This window comes from Canis lupus, chromosome 1 (assembly GCF_003254725.2).
Source record: "Canis lupus dingo isolate Sandy chromosome 1, ASM325472v2, whole genome shotgun sequence".
Taxonomy (NCBI): Eukaryota; Metazoa; Chordata; class Mammalia; order Carnivora; family Canidae; genus Canis; species Canis lupus.
In genome coordinates this window covers 108533435-108555908 of record NC_064243.1, presented here as the reverse complement: position 1 = coordinate 108555908, position 22474 = coordinate 108533435, and the positions used below count along the sequence as shown (strand labels likewise).

Below are 22474 nucleotides of genomic sequence, written 5' to 3'. Positions count from 1 at the left end.
AAAAAAAAAAGGAAACCTTTGTTCTCTTCTGACGTTTGGAGACTCCCTTGGACTACCCTCCTGCAGTGGCCACTGTATTCTGACCACAGATCAGATTGGGTTGGCGGGAGGAGGGAGTCTGGATTACCACAAAGAGTTTCAGTTCCCTGTCCGTGTGAGTGGCACTATCATAAAAGTTCTTGTTTGTCTAAAGCTGTTAAATTTCAGGCCCATTTGTTATGCAGCACTAGAGAACTAATACTATACCACCCACCGGTCAAGTCAGGGCCTTTCCTTTCCAGATGCTGAGCCTGTTCTTCAGGCAGGACCCAAACAGTAAGAGCAACACAACGCATTAAACAGGAGCTGCTCCTTCCTGCGGTGCACTCTGCCAAATGCTTCATTTATGGTTTCTCACTGAACCGGATACCAGGTGGAAGGCACTTTCCATCCCATTTTATAGAATGAGAACACAGGGACTGAAACAGGGAAAGTGACTTGCCCAAGGTCACAAAGGAGCCAGCTGTAAATTCTGGCTCTTAGGATACCTGAGCCTGGAGGCCTTCCTCTTAACCACAATGGTCCTAAGTGTTTCAAATTCATCTTGCTCCTTTGCTCCCCGTCCTGCCCAGGCTTTAGGATTTACTTAGCTGAAACAAAGCCCCTCTGGGATGGCTCCTGACACCACCCTCTGCCCTGCTCCCCATTAGTCCCTCAGAACGGAGCACCCTCTATCACAGACACAATTGTGCCTCAAAGCCATCAGTCCTCTGATGTGGCCCTGCTCTTCCCCATATTGGCATCTACTAGAGTGCCAGCCCCAAAGCTGACATGCCGGCCTTGTCTTGTCCCTTCCCTTAAGCACCTCTCCCTGTGAGGGTACCCATCAGCAAGTCTGAGGCTACCACTAAGGTGGCTCCCCTAATCCTAGAGTCTCTGTCCCTCTGCAGCTCAGGCCACCATGCCTACTGTGCTCACTTGCCATTTGCCTCCTCCAACCTCCACAGAGCAGCTAGAGGCTCTTAGAACACCCTCCACTAGCTTCTGTGGCAAAGTGCTTTGCCATGCCATGGCTTGGAATCCCAACTTTGGCTCCGGCAGCCTCTGGCCTGCCCTGGCTGGCCACTGAACACCACCTGCCATGCCCAGGACACTCCCTAGGACTCAGCTCCTGGCTTTATTTTCTTTATGTCACTTTGTGGTGGACACAAGGTCTACCTGCCCAGTAGCCCTTTCTGTGTCTTCTTTTCCTGGCAAACAGAATTCCAGTTTTGACCTGGTGACTACAAACTTAGGGGGTCACACTGCTTTCCCATAGTTCCTGGAGACAAACCCTAAGTGTCTGGGAGAACCGCAGCCAATTTTCCTTCCAACTGCCAGGGATAAGCTGAGAAAGAGCATGGGCTACAGTTGTGCCAGTGAGATGTGAGGAGCATTCTGCTAGGGGGTGCTACATGTGTGCCTGGCTCTTCAAAGGGGACACGGAGGAACACGCTCTCTTCCCTGCAACTCTTCTGAAGGTCTGGACATTGGTATAGCAGAGGCTGATGCTTGCCACTGCTGCAGCCAACATGCTGACCTTAAGCACCACAACTCCTGACGGCTGAATCCTACGCTGCCTCTCCTGCTACTATGACTGCAAGCACACCCACAATCAAGATCTCAAATCACCTTTTCATTCATTCATCACTGCTACTCTCCCACTCCTAAAATGGAAGCTCCACAAGGAGAAGGACTTTGTTCCCCTTGCGTCACTGTAGCCCTGCTGCACCAGTTGGGCACTGTGTGGCTTATACTCTAGTAGGTGCTTAATAACTGCTGGCTGAATGAGTGTACAAAGCCTCCTGGGCTCCTCTGGGGAGGGGACTCAGCTTACTTATCTCTGTGGCTCCAGCAAGATTCAAAAGCCTTTGCTGGATCAAAAGGCTGGGGAAGCCAGAAGACAGCTGCTCGAGAACCCAATTTAATAAGATTTACAAGTCGACACGTACAAAAAAAACCTAACAATGTACAAGTCATTGCAAAACTAGGGACTGAATCTGGAATGCAGAGAGACTCCCCTGGAGGGGGGGCCCCAACATGTTGGAGATCTGAAGGTATCTTCCCACTGATTCTCTACGTCTTGGCCTTATCTAACAAATGTAACCAAACCCCAAAACTGAGGCTAAGATTTAAGAGCTACCCAGATCTACCTCATTACCTCTCCAAGCCCCCCTGCTCTAGATGGAGTGGGACTGAAAGAAGGGGAGTGACTAATTAACCTAAAGAGAATGGAGCCTCTGGCACCAGCCAACTGGGACTTCACGGTGGTCTGATGGTTGGGTGCTTCTCCTGCCTATTTATGGCCAAATGCCTACCACGTTTCCAAGCCAGGCTGGCCAGTGAGGGACAGTGGGGGTGGGGAGGAGGCAGAGGGGGGCCCTCAACCCCTTGGAGAGGCTGTCGGGGGGCTGGAGGCCCCCATCCAGACTTGCTGCCTGGCTCCAGCTCCCCACTCCACCCAATCACCACTGCAGGGGGCCGATGTCAGCCCCTATCTCCTCCTCCTCCTCCTCTTCCTCCTTCAGCTGGAAGGGCTTCACAGGCCACTTCACCCTGACGATGGGCTCCACATGGTCCTGAAGCCGGTGTCGCTTCATGTGGGCATTTCGACTCTTGATTTTGTCGAACACCCTGAGGATTCACCAGAGAACACAGGTCAGAGCAGGGGGAAGGCACGCCAACCAAGGGCAGCCATGGGGGCCGAGGGAAGGTGGTGTGGGCGCATCCAGGGAAAGGGCTGGTACCTCTCACACTCTCTGCAGGGGAAGACACCCTGGCCCTCCACACTGCCTGGTGGTTCAGGGGTCCGCTTGGGACCAGCATTTGGGCTGGAGTTGAGAATGGACTCCCTCCTGTAACTCTTGGTCTTTATCTTGAACTCAGGAGTGGGACGGTGGCTGGGTCTCTCCCGAGGGCTGCAAGTGACCTGCAGAACAGCAGAAATGATGGTATAAGGGCACCAAGCCTCCACCCTTCTAAGGGAGATGCTTTCCACTGCAGGGAGAAGCCCTTCCTGGTGGGTGCCCTCCCCTTTCCCTGTCTGGGATGGGCAGCTGCATCCCCATCAGCACCCAACATTCCCCAGACCTCCTACCTTTGCTTCTGTCTTGTCTGCCTCATCTGGCTCTCTCTTGACCCTCTTTTCCAGTCCTGGGGCTCGGCCACAGTCAAACTTGATCATTTTTTTCCAGATGTAATAATACTCAACACACTGGGCTACAGTCTTTGTCTGAATCTGGTGAAGGAAAACAGAAGGTGGCATGAGCAACACTTCCTGAGCAGCCTTGAGTGTCACCATGACACCCCAAATACCCTCCCCAGGGGGCCAGTCACTTTTTTTTAAAGATTTTATTTACTTATACATGAGAGGCAGAGAGAGAGAGAGAGAGAGAGAGAGAGAGAGAGAGAGAGGCAGTGACACAGGCAGAGGGAGAAGCAGGCTCTGCACAGGGAGCTTGACGTGGGACTTGATCCCAGGTCCCCAGGATCAGGCCCTGGGCTGAAGGCGGTGCTAAACCACTGAGCCACCCGGGCTGCCCCTGCCAGTCACTTTTTGAAAGGCTTCCTGAAATGTCTCTCTGCTTTGGCCTGGCGTGCCCCTGATTCACTGCAAGGGGCAGAGAATCGCAAAGTCCTCGCAGGTGACGAGGGGTTCAGAGTGAAGTCACCACCACAGCCAACACCAGCTAAGCCCCTCACGCCCTGGGGGGAAGTCCATCTCAGGGATTCTTCCTTATGGGATGGCGCACTAGAAGGCATACAAGGATGCTCACTGCAACTTCATGTCTAGTAGCCATACCTCTGCCAACTAGAACTAACAAAAGCAGAATGCCTCAGGCATTGGGGGCCACACAGCCTTTGTAACAGTGAGGCAGAGCCCTAAAGCGAGGGAAGTGGCCCAGGAGAGAAGGAAGAGGTTCTGAGGGCACAGTTTGATCCTGGCCAGTAAGACCCCACTGTTTGCTCCCCCCTCACTGTCCACTAAAGAAGAGATCCCATTAATAATAACCTCCATAAAAACAAAACAGAATGGAAAAGTTTAACTGCTCCAGAAAGAATATTTTTCAGGTAAATTAAAGTAGCCATTTAGTATCTGGATCTCACTTCAGAAGACACCTTTCTCCGTGTGAATTTGTTTCCACTTTGTGTGTTTTCACAAACTAAGAGGCAAAATAGTGCACTCCTGTCCACCTAAGAAATAGCACTAAGTTAAAAAAAAAAAAGAAACAAAAAAGTTAAACTTCTGCTTCCTAACAAGACAGAGCAACAGGAGCTAGATCTCCCTCCCATCCAAAACAATGAAAAGACACAGGCAAAATACATGAAACAGTGGTTGGTAAGACACTTGGCATTAGTCCAAAAACATCTTTCTGAGAGGCAGAAAAACCACCACCACCTCAGGAGAGTTTCCAGGCCATGGCCCAGGGGGAGTCACCCCAGCAGACCCCCTGAGTTGAGAGGGAGCCGAGTGCCTGGGGAGACCAAGATGGTAAGAGTCCACAGGACAAGGTGCAGCAGAGGAGACAGAGGCACAGAGAAACACTCCAGAAATCTGGACAGAGTTCCCCTCAAGGATTCAGCAAAGTCCGTGTGAAGAGACAACCCAATGCCAGGCAAAGACCAATCCAAAAGGATCAGAGGGAAAGGCGCCTGTGGCTCACAGGGGCCAGGAATGGTGTCTGTCTCCACCGGTGTGTGTGTGTGTGTGTGTGTGTGTGTGTGTGTGTGTGGAAAGCCTCATAATTCATGGGGTACTGGTAGAGCAATGAGAACGGTTTTGCTTCAGAAACGAGAAATAATTAGCCCTAGACAAAAAGCTGTTCTGGTACCATCTTCAAAAACCTAAAAGCAATACCCTAAAGGAACACGTTGTTTTCAAATAACTGCATGCCAGAAAAAAGTTCAAGAATACTTATAAGGTGCAAAAATATACAGCAAACAACAAGCTAAAATTCACAATGCCTAGAATCCAGTGAAAAATCACCAGGCATGCAAAGAAGCAGGAAAATATGACATATAATGGGGAGAAAAATCAAACTGTCAAAATTAACTCGGAACACACACAGATGTTAGAATCAGCAGGGAAAAATGTTAAGTTTATTATATCTGCATAATATATGATCAAAAAGTTAAATAGAGACATGGAATATATGAAAGAGACCAAAAGAGAACTTTAGGGACAAAACCTATAATGTCTGAAATGAAAACTGCAGAACATGGGATTAATGACAGGTTGGGCACCACAGAAGGTAAGATGAGTGAACTTGAAGACACAACAATAGAAACCATTAGAAACCATCCAAAATGAAACAGAGGAAAAACAAGAGAAATGAAAAAGAGCACCAGTGAGCCATGGGGCAAGTGCAGGAAGGCATGTGCATGTGTGCATGCACACACATCAGTGGGATCCTCAATCAACACCAACCACAAGAAAAAAAATGAAGAAAACCATGTTGAAGCACATCATAATAAAACTGCTCAAAACCAGTGATAAAGAGAAGTTCATATAAACCACCATCAAACAAACAAACAAACAAACAAACAAACAAACAAAAAACATGTTTATACAGGGACAGAGACAATGAAATCAGTCGGCTTCTTGCTGGATACAACAAAAGCAAGAAGAAAATAGAGCAACATCTTTAAATGACGTCAAGAATTAAAAAAAAAAAACCCGTCTAACTAGAATTGTATACCTAGCAAAGATATATTTCAAAAATGAATGCAAAATAAAAAAATTTTTAGATATTCAGAAGCTGGAAAAATCCATGACTAGCAAACTTGCACCACAAGAAGTAGTACAGGATTTGCATCTATTTCCTTCTGGAAAATGATAACAAACAGAAACATGAATCTACACAAAGGGACGCAAGCACAGTAAAAATGGTAACCACATGTGTAAATATAAGCCTTTGCACTATTAAAATCTCTCTAAACATAGTTGGGTCATTCAAACAAAAACAGTAACAAGATATTGCAGGGCTTTATAACATATGTAAAATAAAAGGCATAACAATAGTAGTATAAAGGCCAGGAGGAGAGACGGAAGTCTGCTACTCTGCAGTTTTCAGTCTGCACATGAAGTGCTATCAAGTCACTTGAAGATTTGACAGTGATAAGTTAATGATGCGCAGTATAAACCCTAACGTAACCACCAAAATAATAGTTACAGCCAATAAACCAACAAAGGATATAAAACAGAATCCTAATTTTTACTTCATTAGTCCAAAAGAGGCAGAAAAAGCAGAAAGTGGAAACAAAGAACAGATAAGATCAACAAGACACACAGCAAGGTGATGGACTTAAACCTAACCATCTCAATAATCACGTTAAATGCGAATGATAAACACCCTAATTAAAAGGCTGGATTTTTTTTAAAAGCATATAATGGAATATTACTCAACCATAAAAAAGGAATGAAATCTTGCCATTTGTGACAACATGGATGGATCTAGAGAGTATAATGCTAAGTGAAGTAAGTCGGATAAAGACAAAACCATGGAATATAAGAAACAAAAGATACAAAGGAAAAAAATACAAACAAGAAGACAGATTCTAAAATGCAGAGAACAAATTGGTAGTTACCACATGGGATGTGGGTGGGGGATGGGAGATATAGTGAAGAGGGATCAAGAGCACTTATTTTGATGAGCTCTGAGCAATGTACAAAAGCGCTGAATTATTTTACTGTGTGCCTGAAACTAATATAACCCTGTATGTTAATGATACTTCAGTTAAAACAAGTAAAAAAGCACCATCCAACACATGATACTATAGACCACACTTTAAATATAAAAACACAAATAGATTAAAAATAAGAGGATGAAAAAAGATATACCAAGCAAACACCCATTATAAGAAAACTGGAGTAGTTGGCTATATTAATACTAGAAAAATAAATTTCAGAACAAAGAATAATACCAGGCATAAAGGAAATCACTTCATAATGATAAAAAGTTCAATTCATCAAGAGGACATAAGAATCCCAAATGTTTAGGCATCTAAATAAGAGCTTCCAAATACATGAAGCAAAACCTGATGGAACTACAGGGAAAAATACATCTACAGTTACAACCAAATATTTTATTTTATTTTACTTTATTATTTTATTTATTTTATTTTGTCTTTGTATATGTCTTTATTCCAAATATTTGTTAAAATATCATTAGGTTATTCCTCAGGACAAGAGCAAAGATCACCCCCTGCAGAAACTTAGGAACTATGTACAGAATTTTACAAAACAGAGGACAACACTTTGGCTGAAACCTGACTGCTGACCAGAGAATGGAGTTCTGAGTGGGCTCAAGAAGATGAAGCAATCGGGAAGGGAAGGTGGTCTGATTGAAGCTTCAACTTCCAAGAAGGCTAGTCTTGTGATGGTCATAAATTGGAAGTCTGGTTTTGGAAGGTTCAAGTACAGCACAGGGGGTTCCATGTGTCTATTTGGCTACACTCCCGGCTGAGGTGCCATTAGGTCAATGTCATTCAAATTCCTAGCCAGCCATACTCCCACAGCAAAAAGTCCCAAATTGAGGATCAAGTTCCCCTGGAAATCGTTCCTGTTGGCGGCGAAACGGTAGACGCCGCAGAGCCAATCTCCCACGTTGTCTGGAATTTCTGGTGCTTCATTTGGCGTGCCAGCAGTGCTCACGCCGACCCCGCTGGAAGCCATAGCAGCACCCTCACAGCCAAATATTTTAATAACCCATTCTCAATAACTGTTAGATCAAGTAGATGATAAAGGTATGGAAGACTCAAACCACATTATGAACCATCTTGAACTGGTATTTCTAGAGCTCCAACCAACAGCAGCAGAATACACCTTCTTCAAGTGTACTCAGGACATCTACTAGGATATAGACCATATTTGGGGCCATAAACAAGGATTAAAAAATTTTAAAGGGGGATCCCTGGGTGGCGCAGCGGTTTGGCGCCTGCCTTTGGCCCAGGGCGCGATCCTGGAGACCCGGGATCGAGTCCCGCGTCGGGCTCCCGGTGCACGGAGCCTGCTTCTCCCTCTGCCTGTGTCTCTGCCTCTCTCTCTCTCTCTCTGTGTGACTATCATAAATAAATAAAAATTAAAAAAATTTTTTTTAAAGGATTAGAGTTATATGAAGTATTTCTTTGACCACAGCGATGTTACATTAAAAGTCAGTAACAGAAAAAGCCTGGAAAATCCCCAAATATCTGGAGACTAAATAACACACTTCTAAATAACTCATTGGTCAAAAAAGAAATCAAAAAGTGAAAATGTACTTCGAACTGAATAAAAGTGAAAACCCAAGATACCAAAATGTATCAAAGCAGTACTCTGAAGAAAATTTATAGCACTAAATACCTATATTAGGAAAGAAAAAAGGTCTCATATCAATGGCCTCAGCTTCCACCTTCAGAAACTAGAAAAGAAGAGCACATTAAACTCAAGGCAAGCAGAAGAAATGAAATTATAATAAACAGTAGAGCAGAAATAAATTAAATAGAAAAAAAACCAACATGCCAAAGCAGCTGTTGTTTTTTTTTTTTTTAAGATTTATTTGTTTATTCATGACAGAAAGAGGCAGAGACATTGGCAGAGGGAGAAGCAGGCAGGGAGCAGGGAGCCTGATGCAGGACTCGATCCCAGATTCTGGGAACCCACCCTGAGTCAAAGGCAGACACTCAACCACTGAGCCACCCAGACATCCCGCTGTTTTTTTGAGAAAATCAGTAAAACTGATGAACCTCTGGCCAGTGGTCAGAAAAAAAAGACAAATTATCAATATCAGGAATGAGAGAGGTGACATCTCTATAAGTCAAGGATTAAGGACAATATATGAGACCATTATGAATCAAGGAAAAGGACAATATACGAGACCATTATGAACAATTTTATGTTACTGTATCAGACAACTTAGAAGAAATGAACAAATTTCTCAAAAAAAAAAAACAAAGCTCACTCAAGAAGACATGATAATGTGACTAGTCCTACATCTAAGAAATAACCTTAATCCACGCTTCAAAACCTTTCCCATAAAGAAAACTCCAGGCTGAGGTGGCTTCACCACCAAATATTTAAGGAATAAAAAAAAGCCAATTCTAAACAAATTCTTCCAAAAAATTGAGGAGAAGGGAGTATTTCCCAACTCATTTGATAAGGTCAGCATTACCCTGATATGAAAGCCAAAGGTACTACAAGGAAAGAAAGTTACAGACCAATATCCCCTCATGAACACAAATGAAAACTTTTTTTTTTAATTTTTTTTTATTTATTTATGATAGGCACACAGTGAGAGAGAGAGAGGCAGAGACACAGGCAGAGAGAGAAGCAGGCTCCATGCACCGGGAGCCTGACGTGGGATTCGATCCCGGGTCTCCAGGATCGCGCCCTGGGCCAAAGGCAGGCGCCAAACCGCTGCGCCACCCAGGGATCCCCACAAATGAAAACTTCTAAACAAAGTTTTAATAAATAGAATCCAACTATATATATATATATATACACACACACACACACATATACATATATACATACACACATATATACATATATATATACATATATACATATATATACACACATATATACATATACATATACATATATATATATATATATATATATATATATATATATATATATGAAGGATAAGACATCATGGCTTAAGTGGAGCTCATCCCAGAAATGTGAGGTCAATTTAACAATCAAAAATCAAGGGATCCCTGGGTGGCGCAGCGGTTTGGCGCCTGCCTTTGGCCCAGGGCGCGATCCTGGAGACCCGGGATCGAATCCCACATCAGGCTCCCAGTGCATGGAGCCTGCTTCTCCCTCTGCCTGTGTCTCTGCCTCTCTCTCTCTCACTGTGTGCCTATCATAAATAAATAAAAAAATTTAAAAAAAAGACAAGAAATTGACAAGCTAATTCTAAAATTCACATGGAAATGCAAAGGACCTAGGATAGAAAACATTTTGAAAAAGAATAAGAAAGTTCAAGAACTAATGTTTTCTGATTAAATTACTTATTATAATACAACAGTAATAAAGACCTTAATAGTATACAAACATCAAACAAAATGGATAGTCCGGAAATAAACACATAGGTGTATGGCCAACTGATACTTGGCCAAACTATAAAGGCAGTTGGGTAGAGAAAATATAGTCTTTTCAACAAAAGGTACCAAAACGTTTAAATATGCATATACAGGGGCACCTGGGTGGCTCAATGGTTGAGTGCCTTTGGCTCAGGTCATGATCCTAGAGTACTGGGATCAAGTCCTGCATCAGGTTCCCTGGAGGGAGCCTGCCTCTCCCTCTGCCTATGTTTCTGATTCTCTGTGTCTCATGAATAAATAAATAAAACCTTAAAAATAAATAAATAAATATACAAATGCAGAAAATGAACTCTAATCCTTACCTTGCACTATCAACCCAGAATGGGTCATAAATCTCAAAAACCAAAACCAAAAACCATAACATTTTAATAAATAAAATCTAACAATATATATATATAAAAGATAAGACATCATAAAACTAGAAGAAAACATGGGGGAAAATTCCGATGACTTTGGATTAGGCAAAGGTTTCTTAGTGATGCCATTTGAAGCATGGTCCATAAAAGAAAAATTGATAAATTGAGCTCACTCAAATTTTAAAACTTTTCCTCAAAGACACTTGAACAGAGCCTGAGAAGCCAGAGACCAGGGGCAAGCATCCGCAAAGCAGGTACATGGATGTAGAACTTGTGTTCAGAACAAATAAAGAACTCTTGCAATTTAATAAAAACACAAATACTCCAAAAAGAAAACCCACACAGACAAAAACAAAACAAAACAAAACAAAAAAACAAAAAACAAAAACCACAGGTAAAAGATTGGGAGCAGACACCTCATCAAATGAGGCACACAGACAGCAAAGCAGCAGGTATGCTCAGCACTGTCAGTCTTTCTGGGAGTACAGAGAGGGAACCACTGTGTGCGCTCACCAGAATGGCTACAGTAAGAAGAGGGGGTTGTTGTGATGGCATGGGCCTCCTGGAACTCTCATGCACTGCCCACCCACCCATGGGAATGTGTAGTGGCATGACCACTCTGGATAACCATTTGGCAGTTTCTTAAAAGTTAAACATAACACTTAGTGTATGATGTGCTCATTCCTCCCCTGCCTATTCACCCCAAAGAAAAATAGTATTGGTCCATGAGAGCCTTGAACGTGAAGGAGTGTTCACAGCAGCTTTATTTATAATGGCTAGTATCTGGAAACCTCCCAGATTCAATGGGTGAAGGACTAAATAAACTTCAGTACTCCAACAATGACATATACCCCAGCAATGAAAAGGGGTGAACCACTGGCACACAACAACACAGATGAATCTCAATCATGCTGAGTGTAAGGATCCAGAGAGCATAGCACATGCCCTATGATGGTTTCATTGATGAAAAACTCTGAAAAATGCAAACTAATTTACAGTGACAGAAAGTAGACAAGGTGTTGACTAGGGACAAGGTGGCAGGAAAGAGGGACTCTACAAAGGGGCAGGGGAAAGTCTTGGGGGGTGATGATGGTCCTATAGTTGTGTAAGTACACGAAAACATCAAATGTTACACTTTGATTACGTGCAGCTTTGTGTATATCAAGTTAACAAAAGAATAGAAAAATCAGCAGGATATTAAGTATATTAAGATCTGTGCAGGCAGCGTGATGACTGAAGTTCAAGAGTGAAAAGCATAGGTTACCCATCAGGAGGAGGACTCTGGGCAGGGGGATTGAGGCCTTTCGTGGAGCATTTCTCAAGCTGAGAATAGGAGCATTCATTTATTGGAGCATTGAGCACTGCTGCATTTCTGTACTGTCTGGAGGTGTCCACAATGGCTTTCTAAAATTATGAAACGTTTACAGACAAGCAGAGCATCACCCTCAATGGGCTCCTCAGCTCTAGCTTAGCTCTGCTGTGGGAGGTGAGGCCCTGTCTACACCAGTGTGCCCATATTCACCTTACCGTCTTGTGTATCAAGTAAAAGTCCTTCTTGTGGGCACAGAACGCCTTCTTAAAAAGCCTCTTCTCCATGGGGGTCCAGATGTCTGAACCTATTAAAGAAAGAGCCGAGAGGGGGAGAAGGGCATGGCTGAAAGGCAGAACATCCTCCTTTTTAAGCTGCCATCAGGGCACCTGGGTGGCTCAGAGGTTGAACGTTTGCCTTCAGCTCAGGTTGTGATCCTGGGGTCCTGGGATTGAGTCTTGAATCAGGCTCCCCGTAGGGAGACTGCTTCTCCCTCTAGGTCTCTGTCTCTCATGGATAAATAAAATCTTTAAAAAAATAAATAAGGCTGCCATCAGCAAACACAATTACATGTCAAGCAGTCTGCTGAACCCCTGACTTGCTTTATCTCATACAATCCTCACAAAACCCTTAGCAGGTAGGGGCCATGATGATTTTCACTTTATAGATGCAGCCACTGAGGCTTCCCTGAATTGAGAGGCTTGCCAAGGCTGAGGGAGGGCCCCACACTGCCTGACTCCAGGCAGTTCAGCCCCACTTCTGAACCCTGGCCTGCCTCCACCTCTCCCTGGCCACAGGCAGCCCCTTCCTGGCTGGACAGAGCCCATGAGGGAACCACTGAAAAGGGGGATGGTGGGATACAACTAGAAGAGAACACGCCCACAGAGTCCCTGCCCCACCCCGGGAAGAACAAGCCTTTCTGGAAAAGCAGGTGAAGGCCTCCAAGAGAACTCCCAAGAGGCACAGGCAAAGTGTGCTGTTGGGATTGACTGTTGAGCTGGTGTCATGTAGGCAGAAACCACACCCACACCCTGCTCCACTCACCTGTGTAGCGGTAGTCGGCCAGTGGGTGAGTCTGTGGCTTCTGGGGTCCTCTGAGTAAGAGGGTCTCCAGGGCAATCTAGAGCAAGAGTAGTGCCAGGCTACTTACACTGGACAGGGTTGGAGGAGGGGGACGATAAAGAGTCTCGCTTTCATTCCTTTGTTCCTCCACAAAACACTCAGCACCCTCCCAAAGGCCTGCCCTTCCCTACAACTCAGCATGGGGCTGGTGCACAGAGCAGCCACTGCCTGTGAGCCACCTGTGGACACTGGGACTATAGCACTGAACACAGAGTGCAGCGGATGTAGATTCCTCCTGGCAAGGTTCTCCTGATGCAGGAAAGAGTGTGCAGATTTATTCTGCTGTGAGCCCCTCACCATCAGGGTCTGGCCTTTGGAACAGCGCTGCCTGTGCCCACTGCCTCGCTTTACTTCCTTCATAGCACTAGTCGCTGTCCAGCAATCTTCTAAAACGTATTTCCTGTTTTGACTCTTCTCAAATGTCAGCCCACAGAGAGAGGGATTTTTGTCCTGCTCACCAGAACAACCCTGTCAGGTCCAGCCATGTGGTCTGTGGGTCCCGGTGCAAGGGGCCCTTGTTCGAAACTAATAATTTCACGGTGGAGGCAGCAGAGCATAAAGCCAAGGCTGGGACCCTCAGGCCAGCCCTGGCCCCAGTGCCACATTACCAAGTGCTCAGTAGGACCCCATGTGCGTTGGTCACTCTTCTGAACACCCACTATGTGCTGGCCGCTGCCTCTCAGCTGCAGAAAAAATATGACTGTGGCACTGACTCCTGGGGAACCCATCTCGGGTGACAGGTCTTTTCTCTCCCATTATTCAAGAATGTGAGCAGGGTCCTTGGAATAGACAGAGGCATTTCTATTGCATTAGAGGTTTTCATACATGGGTTTTTAATTGAAGAGGGATAATAAAGCTCAATAAATAAACCCAATCAGCACAGGATCTGAGTTGGGCCTACTGGGCTCCCAGCTCCCCACTGCCCCTGAGACGTCTCGGAGGAACCCTGGCACCACTGTTGTGTCAGACAGCTGATTCGCTGAGCCCGTATCTGCAGCTCACAAGACCTGCACCAATCCCAAAGCCACTGGAAGAAGGGTGATGGGCTTCCTTCATTCTTCGTGAGCCATAAACCCCCAAGCCAGTGGCACCCTCCATGCACCTGCAGCTCCCAGCCCCAGGAGAGCTGGGAGCTTCTTGAGACAGCCTCCCCACCCTACCTCATCCTGCCCCTGCTTCACTTCACCTGAACATCGCCCTGGGCTTCATGCAAGCAGTGCAGAGCAAGCTCCAGATTGGTGCCCCCTCCCGGCATCACGCTGGAGCAGGCCACGTTGCACAGCTCGGTCACTGTTGCCAGCAAGCATGTGAGAGAGGAGATACAAAGAGTCAGGGAGCTCCAGGGAGGAGATTTTCCTGACAGCACAAAGATGGGGGCTTCTTGTCACTGACTCCCCCTCACGTCTCAGCTGAAAGTGGGATGAGGGTAGAGAGAGCCAAGGAGGAAGGGCATAAATCCTGCTCCCAGCCCCTGCTCTGAGCAGCCTGGCCAGGACTGTGTGAGAAGGGAGGTGGGAGCAGGAGGCTGCAACTCAAGAGAAGCAGCACAGCACCAAGGGCTAGCCTTCCTACCCCCTCACTCCAGCGCACTGCTTCTTGGCCAAGGGGAGAACTGGGAGGAAAAAGCCTCAGATAGGGGCTTGCGGCAGGGCCCTGGGGAATTTGGCCCCAAGTCTCAGCCACCTCTGTCCTGTGTTTCTGGGTTGGTTGTCACATCTCCCCATGGCTTCCAGACCAAAGAAGCTACATGCTCATCCATTCCAGCCAGCGATCTCTCCTGAAGCTCTGGGATCTCAGCTTGAAACCGGCTTCCTATGTTGATGTGTCTGAAATGAGGCCACACACACACAGACATGCGAGACATACACATGTGACTAAGACAGGAGATAAAACAGGGATGTGTGGTGGTGTGCCCTGCTCTTGGGCCCCAGCCCCGCTCTGTGCCATCTGTCAGACATGTGAAGTGTCCATCATCCCTGATAGATATGTACAGGCATTCCAGAAACCTCTCAAGGGATGCTTCCTTCCTTCCCCTGATTCTCCTTATTGCCACATCTCTGGCCTCAGGTGTCTCTTTGGGTCTAGGAGAGGGAAGGTATATGCTGATAGCTGGCATGCTTCTACATCCACAGCCATATCTATCCAGCCACATTCCACAGACACTAAAATGTCTTGCACTGTAACATCACCAATTCTACCTAGAACCCCAAGGTCCTGGGCATTCTGTTTCCCTGGTCCCAGCTATGGTATGTCTGAACAGAAAGAACACTGGAGGAACTTCCCACATACACCCACAGAAATGCACTTCTCTCTTAGGAAGGCTCCATAGTTAGATCTGATCCTCTATGATAAAGGGGCCATTGGGAAAAACTGACACTGACCACAAGGAGGGCAAAAGCACCCCTACTTTGGAAGGATCCACTCTCAGGTGCTAAGTCTGTTCCAACTCACGGTTCAATGCTGATCTTGGTGTCATCCTTTACCATGCAAATGCCAAAAGAGCCATCCACTTGATCTAGGAAACACATAACAAAAAAAAGTCTCAAGAAGATTGATAAGAAGTGTTCTGGGGGCCCATTCTGCCTGACTTTGCAGAGCAGCTAAAAGCAGCCTCTCTTAAAGCTGAGTGGTAGGGAAATTAAAAAAAAATTAAATTAAAAGTAGAACTAGCACATGATTCAGCAATCCCGTTTCTGGGAATTTGTCCAAAAAAACATGAAATCAGTATCTTCAAAGAGATACCTGCACTCCCATGTTTACTTGGCACTATTCACAACAGCCAAGTGGAAACAATCTATTTGTCCACTTACAGGAGAGTGGGTAAGGAAAACCTGGTATTTACATCTAATGGAATACTAGGTAGCCTTTTTTCATTTTTTCTTAAAAAGAAACCTTCATTATTCAACAGCATGAATAAACCTTGAGGACATTATGCCAAGTGAAACAAGCCAGTACAGAGAAGAAAATACTGTATGACCCCACTTGTATAAGTATCTAGAATAGTCAAATTCAGGGGCTTGTGGTGGCTCAGTTGGTTGAGCATCCAACTCTTGGTTTCGACTTGGGTCATGATCTTGGGTTCTGGGATTGAGCACCACATTGGGCTCTGCACAATCTCCTGCTGGAGATTCTCTCCCTCTCCTTCTCTCTCAGCCCCTTCTCACACATGCATGCTTGCTCACTGCCTCTCTCTCAAAATAAATAAATAAAAATAAAAAAATAGTCCAATTCACATAATCATAAGTGGAATGGTGGATGCCAGGGGCTGAGGGAGTGAGAAGTGGGTATTCACTAATCAATGAGCATAAAGTATCAGTTAAGACAGACGAATAAGCTCTAGAGCTCTGCTCTATAGCACAGTAGCTATAATTAACAATGTACTGTATACCTTCTCATTTAAGGGGGCAACTGTTCTTATCATGAGAAACATCATAGCATATTAACTGTTCTTATCATGAGAAAACATTTTTTGAAAAGATTTATTGGGGCGGGGGCACAGGGAGGGGCAGTCAGAGAGGGAGAGAGTAGCCTAAGCAGACTCTTGTGCTAAGCATGGAGCTCAATGTTGGGCCTGGTATCATGACCCTGATATCATGACCTGAGCTGAAACCAAGAGGTGGTCACTCAACCAACTGCACTACCTGGGTGCCCTGATAAAACACAATTTTAAGAAAGATTGCATGAAAGGGGGAGTGGACTTCTAAAAAGCAGAGTAAGGAACTCAGCAGGATGACTAACTGATAAAAATTATTTTTAAAAACAGCAACTTAAAGTCTCTGGAAGTCCTAAAGGCATACAGTATTTTGGGAAATACTCATTTAAGAAAATGACCAAATATTGGTAATAACAGTGAGAGTCTGTGGCATCTGCCCATCCCTTACCCACCCAATCCCCAGCTCTCTTTAACAGAAGCTCTACCTGGAGTGCCCAGCTCTAGGCAGGTGCAACTAAGGAGAGAGGCTTCCTCTCCCTGCAGCATCAGTGCTTAAAGAATTAAAGGGAGGTATGATGAAGATTTGATGAAGATTTCTTATCAGAGAGAGAATACCATTAGGAGACAGAAGAGTTTAAAAAAGAACCAAATGGAAATTCTGGGGCTAAAAAGGTATATTAACCGGGGTGCCTGGATGGCTCAGTCAGTTAAGCATCTGACTCTTGATTTCATCTTAGGTTATAATCTCAGGGTCATGAGATAGAGCCCCACATGGGGCTCCTGTGCTCAGTGGGGAGTCTGCTTCAGCTTCTCTCTCTCCCCCTCTCCCTCTGCTCCACTCCCCCACCAAAAGAAATAAATCATTTTTTTTAAAGTACAATAACCAAGATGAGGCTCAACAGTAGATTTGAACTGGCATGAGAAATAATCAGCAAATCTGAAGACAGATCAATGGAGATTATGTAATCAGAAGAACAGAGTGAAAAAAAGTGGAAAAAGATGGAGTGAGCCTCAGAGAAATATGGGACATCATTAAGTACAATGAAATACTTGTAAGGAGAGTACCAGAAAAAGAGAAGAAAGGGAAAAAAAACATGTAAGATATCATGGCATTGATACAACAGCTGAAATCTTCCCAAATTTGGTAAAACAAACAAACAAAAAAACCCACCTATATATACATCCAGGAAACTCTATAAACTCCAAATAAAACAAACACAAAAAGCTTTACATCTAGACACATAGTAGGCAAAATGCTGAAAGCAAAAGATAAAGATCTTGAAAGTAAAAAGAGAAAAACTTGTTACATTCAAGAGCACCTGAGTAAGATTAACAGCTGACTTATCAGAACAGAGGTCAGAAGGCAGAAGGATAACATATTCAAATTGCTGAAAGTAAAAAAACTGTCCATCAGTAATCATATCCAGTAAATTACTTTTCAAAAATAAAGGTAAAATAAAATCATTCTCAAATAAAAAATGGTATTTGTTGCTATTACACCTGTCTTTTTTTAACATTTTTTTCTAAATTTTTATTTATTTATGTTAGGCACACAGTGAGAGAGAGAGGCAGAGACACAGGCAGAGGGAGAAGCAGGCTCCATGCAGGGAGCCTGACGTGGAATTCGATCCCGGGTCTCCAGGATCGCGCCCTGGGCCAAAGGCAGGCGCTAAACCGCTGCGCCACCCAGGGATCCCCTATTACATCTGTCTTATAAGAAACAGGAAACGTGGAGGGGTGCCTGAGTGGCTGAGTCATGATCAGCTCAGGTCATGATCTCAGGGTTGTGGGATCGAGCCCTGGGTCAGGCTCTGTGTTCAGCAGGGAGTCTGCTGAAATCCCCCCTCCCCCATGTTCTCTATCTCTCTAAAATAAATAGATAAATCTTTTTAAAAAAGAAATAAAGGTAGAATATTATTCAGTCACAAAAAGGAATGGGATACTGACATACTGTAACACAGGTGAAGCCTGAAACCTCATGCCAAGTGAAAGGAGACAGTGGGCAAAAAACCGCATACTGTAGGATTCCATATATATGGAAATGTCCAGATTAGCCAAATCTACAGAGACAGAGAGACTACTAGTGGTTACTCAGGGCTGGGGGTGGGGGTCAGGGACAGGAGTGGCTGCTAATAAGTGTGGGGCTTCTTTAGGGGGTGATGACGATGTCTGAAAATTAATGGTAGCAAGAGTTGCACAGTTCTGTGAATGTAATAAAAACCACTGTAATACATACTTTAAAGGGATGGATTTTATGTAAATTGTATCTCCATAATGATAACAAACACCGGGGATCGGGCATCCCAGGTGGCTCAGTGATTTAGCACCGCCTTCCACCCAGGGAGTGATCCTGGAGACCCAGGATCGAGTCTCGCATCAGGCTCCCTGCTTGGAGCCTGTCTGTCCCTCTGCCTACATCTCTGCCTTTCTCTGTGTCTCTCATCAATAAATAAATTAAATTAAAAAAACAAACAAACAAACAAAAAAAAACGGGGATTCCTGGGTGGCTCAGCGGTTTAGCACTGCCTTCAGCCCAGGGTGTGATCCTGGAGTCCCGGATTGAGTCCTGCATCAAGCTCCCTGCATGGAGCCTACTTCTTCCTCTGCCTGTGTCTCTGCCTCTCTCTCTGTGTGTGTCTCTCGTGAATAAATGGAATCTTTAAAAAAAATGGTAACAAAACCCCAAAAAAGTTTAGACTGAAAGCAAATGACACCAGATAGTGACGTGAACCAAAACAAAACAAAACAAAACAAAGGATGCTGGTAAAGATGATTATAAAAGTATAATCACTTATTTCTTCTCTTAATTGACTCAGAAAGCAATTGCACAAAACAATATGTATTGTGGGCCTATAAAATATAGAAATACACTATAGGTGACAATAATATCACAAAGGAGCTACACTAAAGAAATAATACCCCAGACAATAACTTGAATCCACTGGAATAAATGAAGTTATCAGTAACAGTAAATAAGAAGGGTAATACAACAAACTCTATAAATAATACCTGTTTTCCTTTAATATTTTTTCATATAGCTTAAAATTATATAAGTTAATAATTACAATAACGTATTTCTGAGTTTCTCAAATATATGTCTATGTATGTACATATATAACATATTGCTATATATATATATATAACAGTAATAGCAAAAAAAGGCTAGAAGGAATAGAACTCGGTAGCAATGTTTCTGTATTTTATTAATACACAACTGAACACACCATGATAAATTAAGACATGTTTAAGTCCTAGAGCAACTCTTAAGAAATGACTAAAAAAAGTGAAACATTAGAGGAACGGATGTGTTATATAGGAAAACATTCACTTAATATAAAGGAAAGCAGAAAAAGAGGAACATATATATAAAAAGCAAAATGAAAGATGTAAATCCAGCTGTATCAATGTAATATTAAAAGAGAATGAGCCTGGTGGCTCAGTGGTTTAGGGCCGCCTTCAGTCCAGGGCCTGGTCCTGGAGACCTGGGATCGAGTCTTACGTCAGGCTCCCTGCATGGAGCCTGCTTCTCCCTCTGCCTGTCTCTGTGTCTCTCATGAATAAATAAATTAAATTAAAAAAAAAAAAACGGGGATCCCACCCTCTGTGTTTCTCATGAATAAATAAATAAATAAATAAAATATTTTAAAAATAAAATAAAAGAATGCTTAGGGGCACCTGGGTGACTCAGCTGGTTAAGTGTCTGCCTTTGGCTCAGGTCACAAGGTCCTGGGACCGAGCCCCATGTCAGGCTCCTTGCTTAGGCCTCTCCCTCTGTCCCTCCCATTTGTGCTTGCTCATTCTCTTAAACAAATAAAATCTTAAAAAAAAAAAAAAGAAATCAGAAAATACTTTGAGATAAATGAAAATAAGAACACAACATACTGAAACTTATGAATGTGGCTAAAGCAGTGCTCTGAGAAAAATTTATAACTACAAATGATAGTATTAAAAAAGAAGAAAAATCTCAAATCATTTATGGTCAATTGAGTTTCCACAGGGAGCCAAGCCAATTCAAGAGGAAAGGAATAGTATTTTCAATAAATGGTGCTGGAACAGCTGATATCCATATGCAAAAGAGTGAATCTGGACTCCTGCCTTACACAATATATAAAAGTTAAAATGGATCAGACACAAATTTAAGACTGAAAATGATACAACTCTTACAAGGAAACACAGAAGTAAATCTTCGTGAGCTTTGGTCAGGCAAAAACCTTGGATACAATGCTGAAAGCACAAGTGACAAAAAATAAACTGGACTTCATCAAAATTAAAAACTTTAGTCCTGCAAACAAGACCACAAATAAAATGAAAAGATGATGCCGAAAACGGGAGAGAATCTGCAAACTGTATATCTGATAAAGGACTTAATTCCAGAATATATGAGAAAGTTTACAACTGAATAATAAAAAGACAACAACCCTATTCAAAAAATAGGCAAAGGATCTGAAAAGATTACAAATGGACAGTAAGCATGCAGGAAGATGCTCAATCTCAACAGCTATCAGGGAAATGTAGCTCAAAACTAGATTGGTTATATAAGAAAAAAAGATCACAAGTGTTGACAAGGATGTGAAGAACCTGGAACTTTCATACAATGCTGGTGGGAATTTAAAATGGTCCAGTCATTTTGGAAAATGGTCTGATAGCTCCTTAAATGGCTAAATATAGAGTTACTCTATGACCTGGCAATTGCACTCTTGGGGGTATTCGCAGGAGAAATGAAAACATACATCCAACAAAAACCTGTACGTGAATATTCATGAGCGGCATTATTCACAATAGCCAAAAGGCAGAAACCACCCAAATGCCCATCAACTGATGAATGGATAAATAACATGCAGTTATGTTCAGACAACAGGATGTTATCTGGGCGAAAAAGGAAAGAAGCACAGACACATCCTATAACATGGATGAACATGGATGCTAGTGAATAAGCTAAACACAAAATGTTACCTACTATGTAATTCCAGTTGTACAAAATGTCCAGAAAGGGCAGATCCATAGAGAGAAAATGCAGATTAGAGGTTGCTCAGAGCTGGGGAGATGGGGGCTGCGGAATGCACGTGTGATGCATGGATTCGGTGCTTCTTCTGGGGGTGATCAAAAAGCTCTAAAATTAGATTGTGTGATGGGTGCAGAACCCTGTGAATATACTAAAAAAATGCTGTATACTTTAAACGGGTGGTTCTCATGGTATGTGAATTCTATTTCAGCAACACTGTTAAAAAGTACTTATAGGGCCCAGGCAGAAGGGTTGTCAGGCTACACAGTCTCCAGATTTTCTTTCTAGCTGTAACACTCTAAATATCTAGAAGGTTAAAAAAAAGTATCTAGAAGGTTGCTGGTCCCAGATGGTCCTGGGATACCTCTGAACAGCAATGGCACTCATAGTCGGGCACAGCCACAGACCAGAGAGAATCTCTGGACCAAATATGGCAGGAGGGAATGGACCTGGCCCATCGCATGCTGAGCAGAGATTGCAATAATGCCCAGCCTCACTCACCAAGCATGTTGCTGATGAGTTTGTCAGGCCCGGCGTGAACGGAGGTGGAACAGAGGGTGTTGAAGTACAGCCCAGAGCCCTCGCGGATGGGGCTGAGCATGGGGGGTGGTGTATAAGGAGAGCACTGGAACAACCCCTTCAGGAGGCGGTCCACCAGGAACACTGGGGACCTCAGACAGCTCTGGTGGCATCCTCCCAGGCCCAGCTCCCCTAATGAAGAGGGTGCGGGAGGGATGGACAGTGACTTGGGCTGGGGGCGCTTCTTCCGCTTCCTGTGTTGGCTGCTCTCCTTGCTGTCTCTCTCTTCCCCATCCTTCTCTTGTCCCTGGAGAAGAAGAAGAGAGTTCAGAATGGCATGGGAGTACTGGAGACCACCCGCCCCACAGCTCTGTCTTTGGGATAGCAGGACAGTGGGCAGAGAGTACAGACTACGGAGACTCAGGGACATGTGACCACGCCTGGCGCCCTCAGAAAAGGGAGCCAAGCAGGGCTACTATGTCTGAGCCATACCCCAGATCCTAACTAAGCCTGGTGACATTCGAGGCTGGAGCCCTCCCATGCATCTGTGCCCTCAAAGAGGCCTTGACACAGAGGAATGTGCAAACAGGGGAGGCTGGTTTCAGTTGTTAAAAGCCCTGGCTCGC

General features: G+C 44.2%; 2 protein-coding genes across 4 annotated transcripts in view; both read right to left on the bottom strand.

Annotated features, from left to right (window-relative positions):
- Window positions 1-1922: 1922 nt before the first annotated feature.
- ZNF541 (zinc finger protein 541) overlaps window positions 1923-22474 on the bottom strand; it is a 45565-nt gene continuing 25013 nt past the window's right edge. For all 3 annotated transcript variants that reach the window (XM_025424494.3, XM_025424493.3, XM_025424495.3), the window contains exons 9-17: window positions 21831-22155; window positions 15346-15409; window positions 14578-14720; window positions 14081-14184; window positions 12817-12892; window positions 11991-12079; window positions 3116-3256; window positions 2766-2947; window positions 1923-2652 (exon numbers count right to left, since the gene is read on the bottom strand). In XM_025424494.3, the coding sequence (XP_025280279.1) occupies window positions 2484-2652; window positions 2766-2947; window positions 3116-3256; window positions 11991-12079; window positions 12817-12892; window positions 14081-14184; window positions 14578-14720; window positions 15346-15409; window positions 21831-22155 (1293 nt within the window). In that variant the 3' untranslated portion in view covers window positions 1923-2483. The remainder of the gene's footprint in view (window positions 2653-2765; window positions 2948-3115; window positions 3257-11990; window positions 12080-12816; window positions 12893-14080; window positions 14185-14577; window positions 14721-15345; window positions 15410-21830; window positions 22156-22474) is intronic.
- Window positions 6876-8036, bottom strand: LOC112645232 (mitochondrial import receptor subunit TOM6 homolog). Its single transcript, XM_035702522.2, has one exon. The coding sequence runs from the start codon at window positions 7691-7693 to the stop codon at window positions 7469-7471; it is 225 nt and encodes a 74-aa protein (XP_035558415.1). The 5' UTR covers window positions 7694-8036; the 3' UTR covers window positions 6876-7468.

What these genes read in the sequence shown, in the direction of transcription:
- LOC112645232 (XM_035702522.2), bottom strand. Translation starts at nt 7,693, where the DNA reads ATGGCTTCCAGCGGGGTCGGCGTGAGCACTGCTGGCACGCCAAATGAA.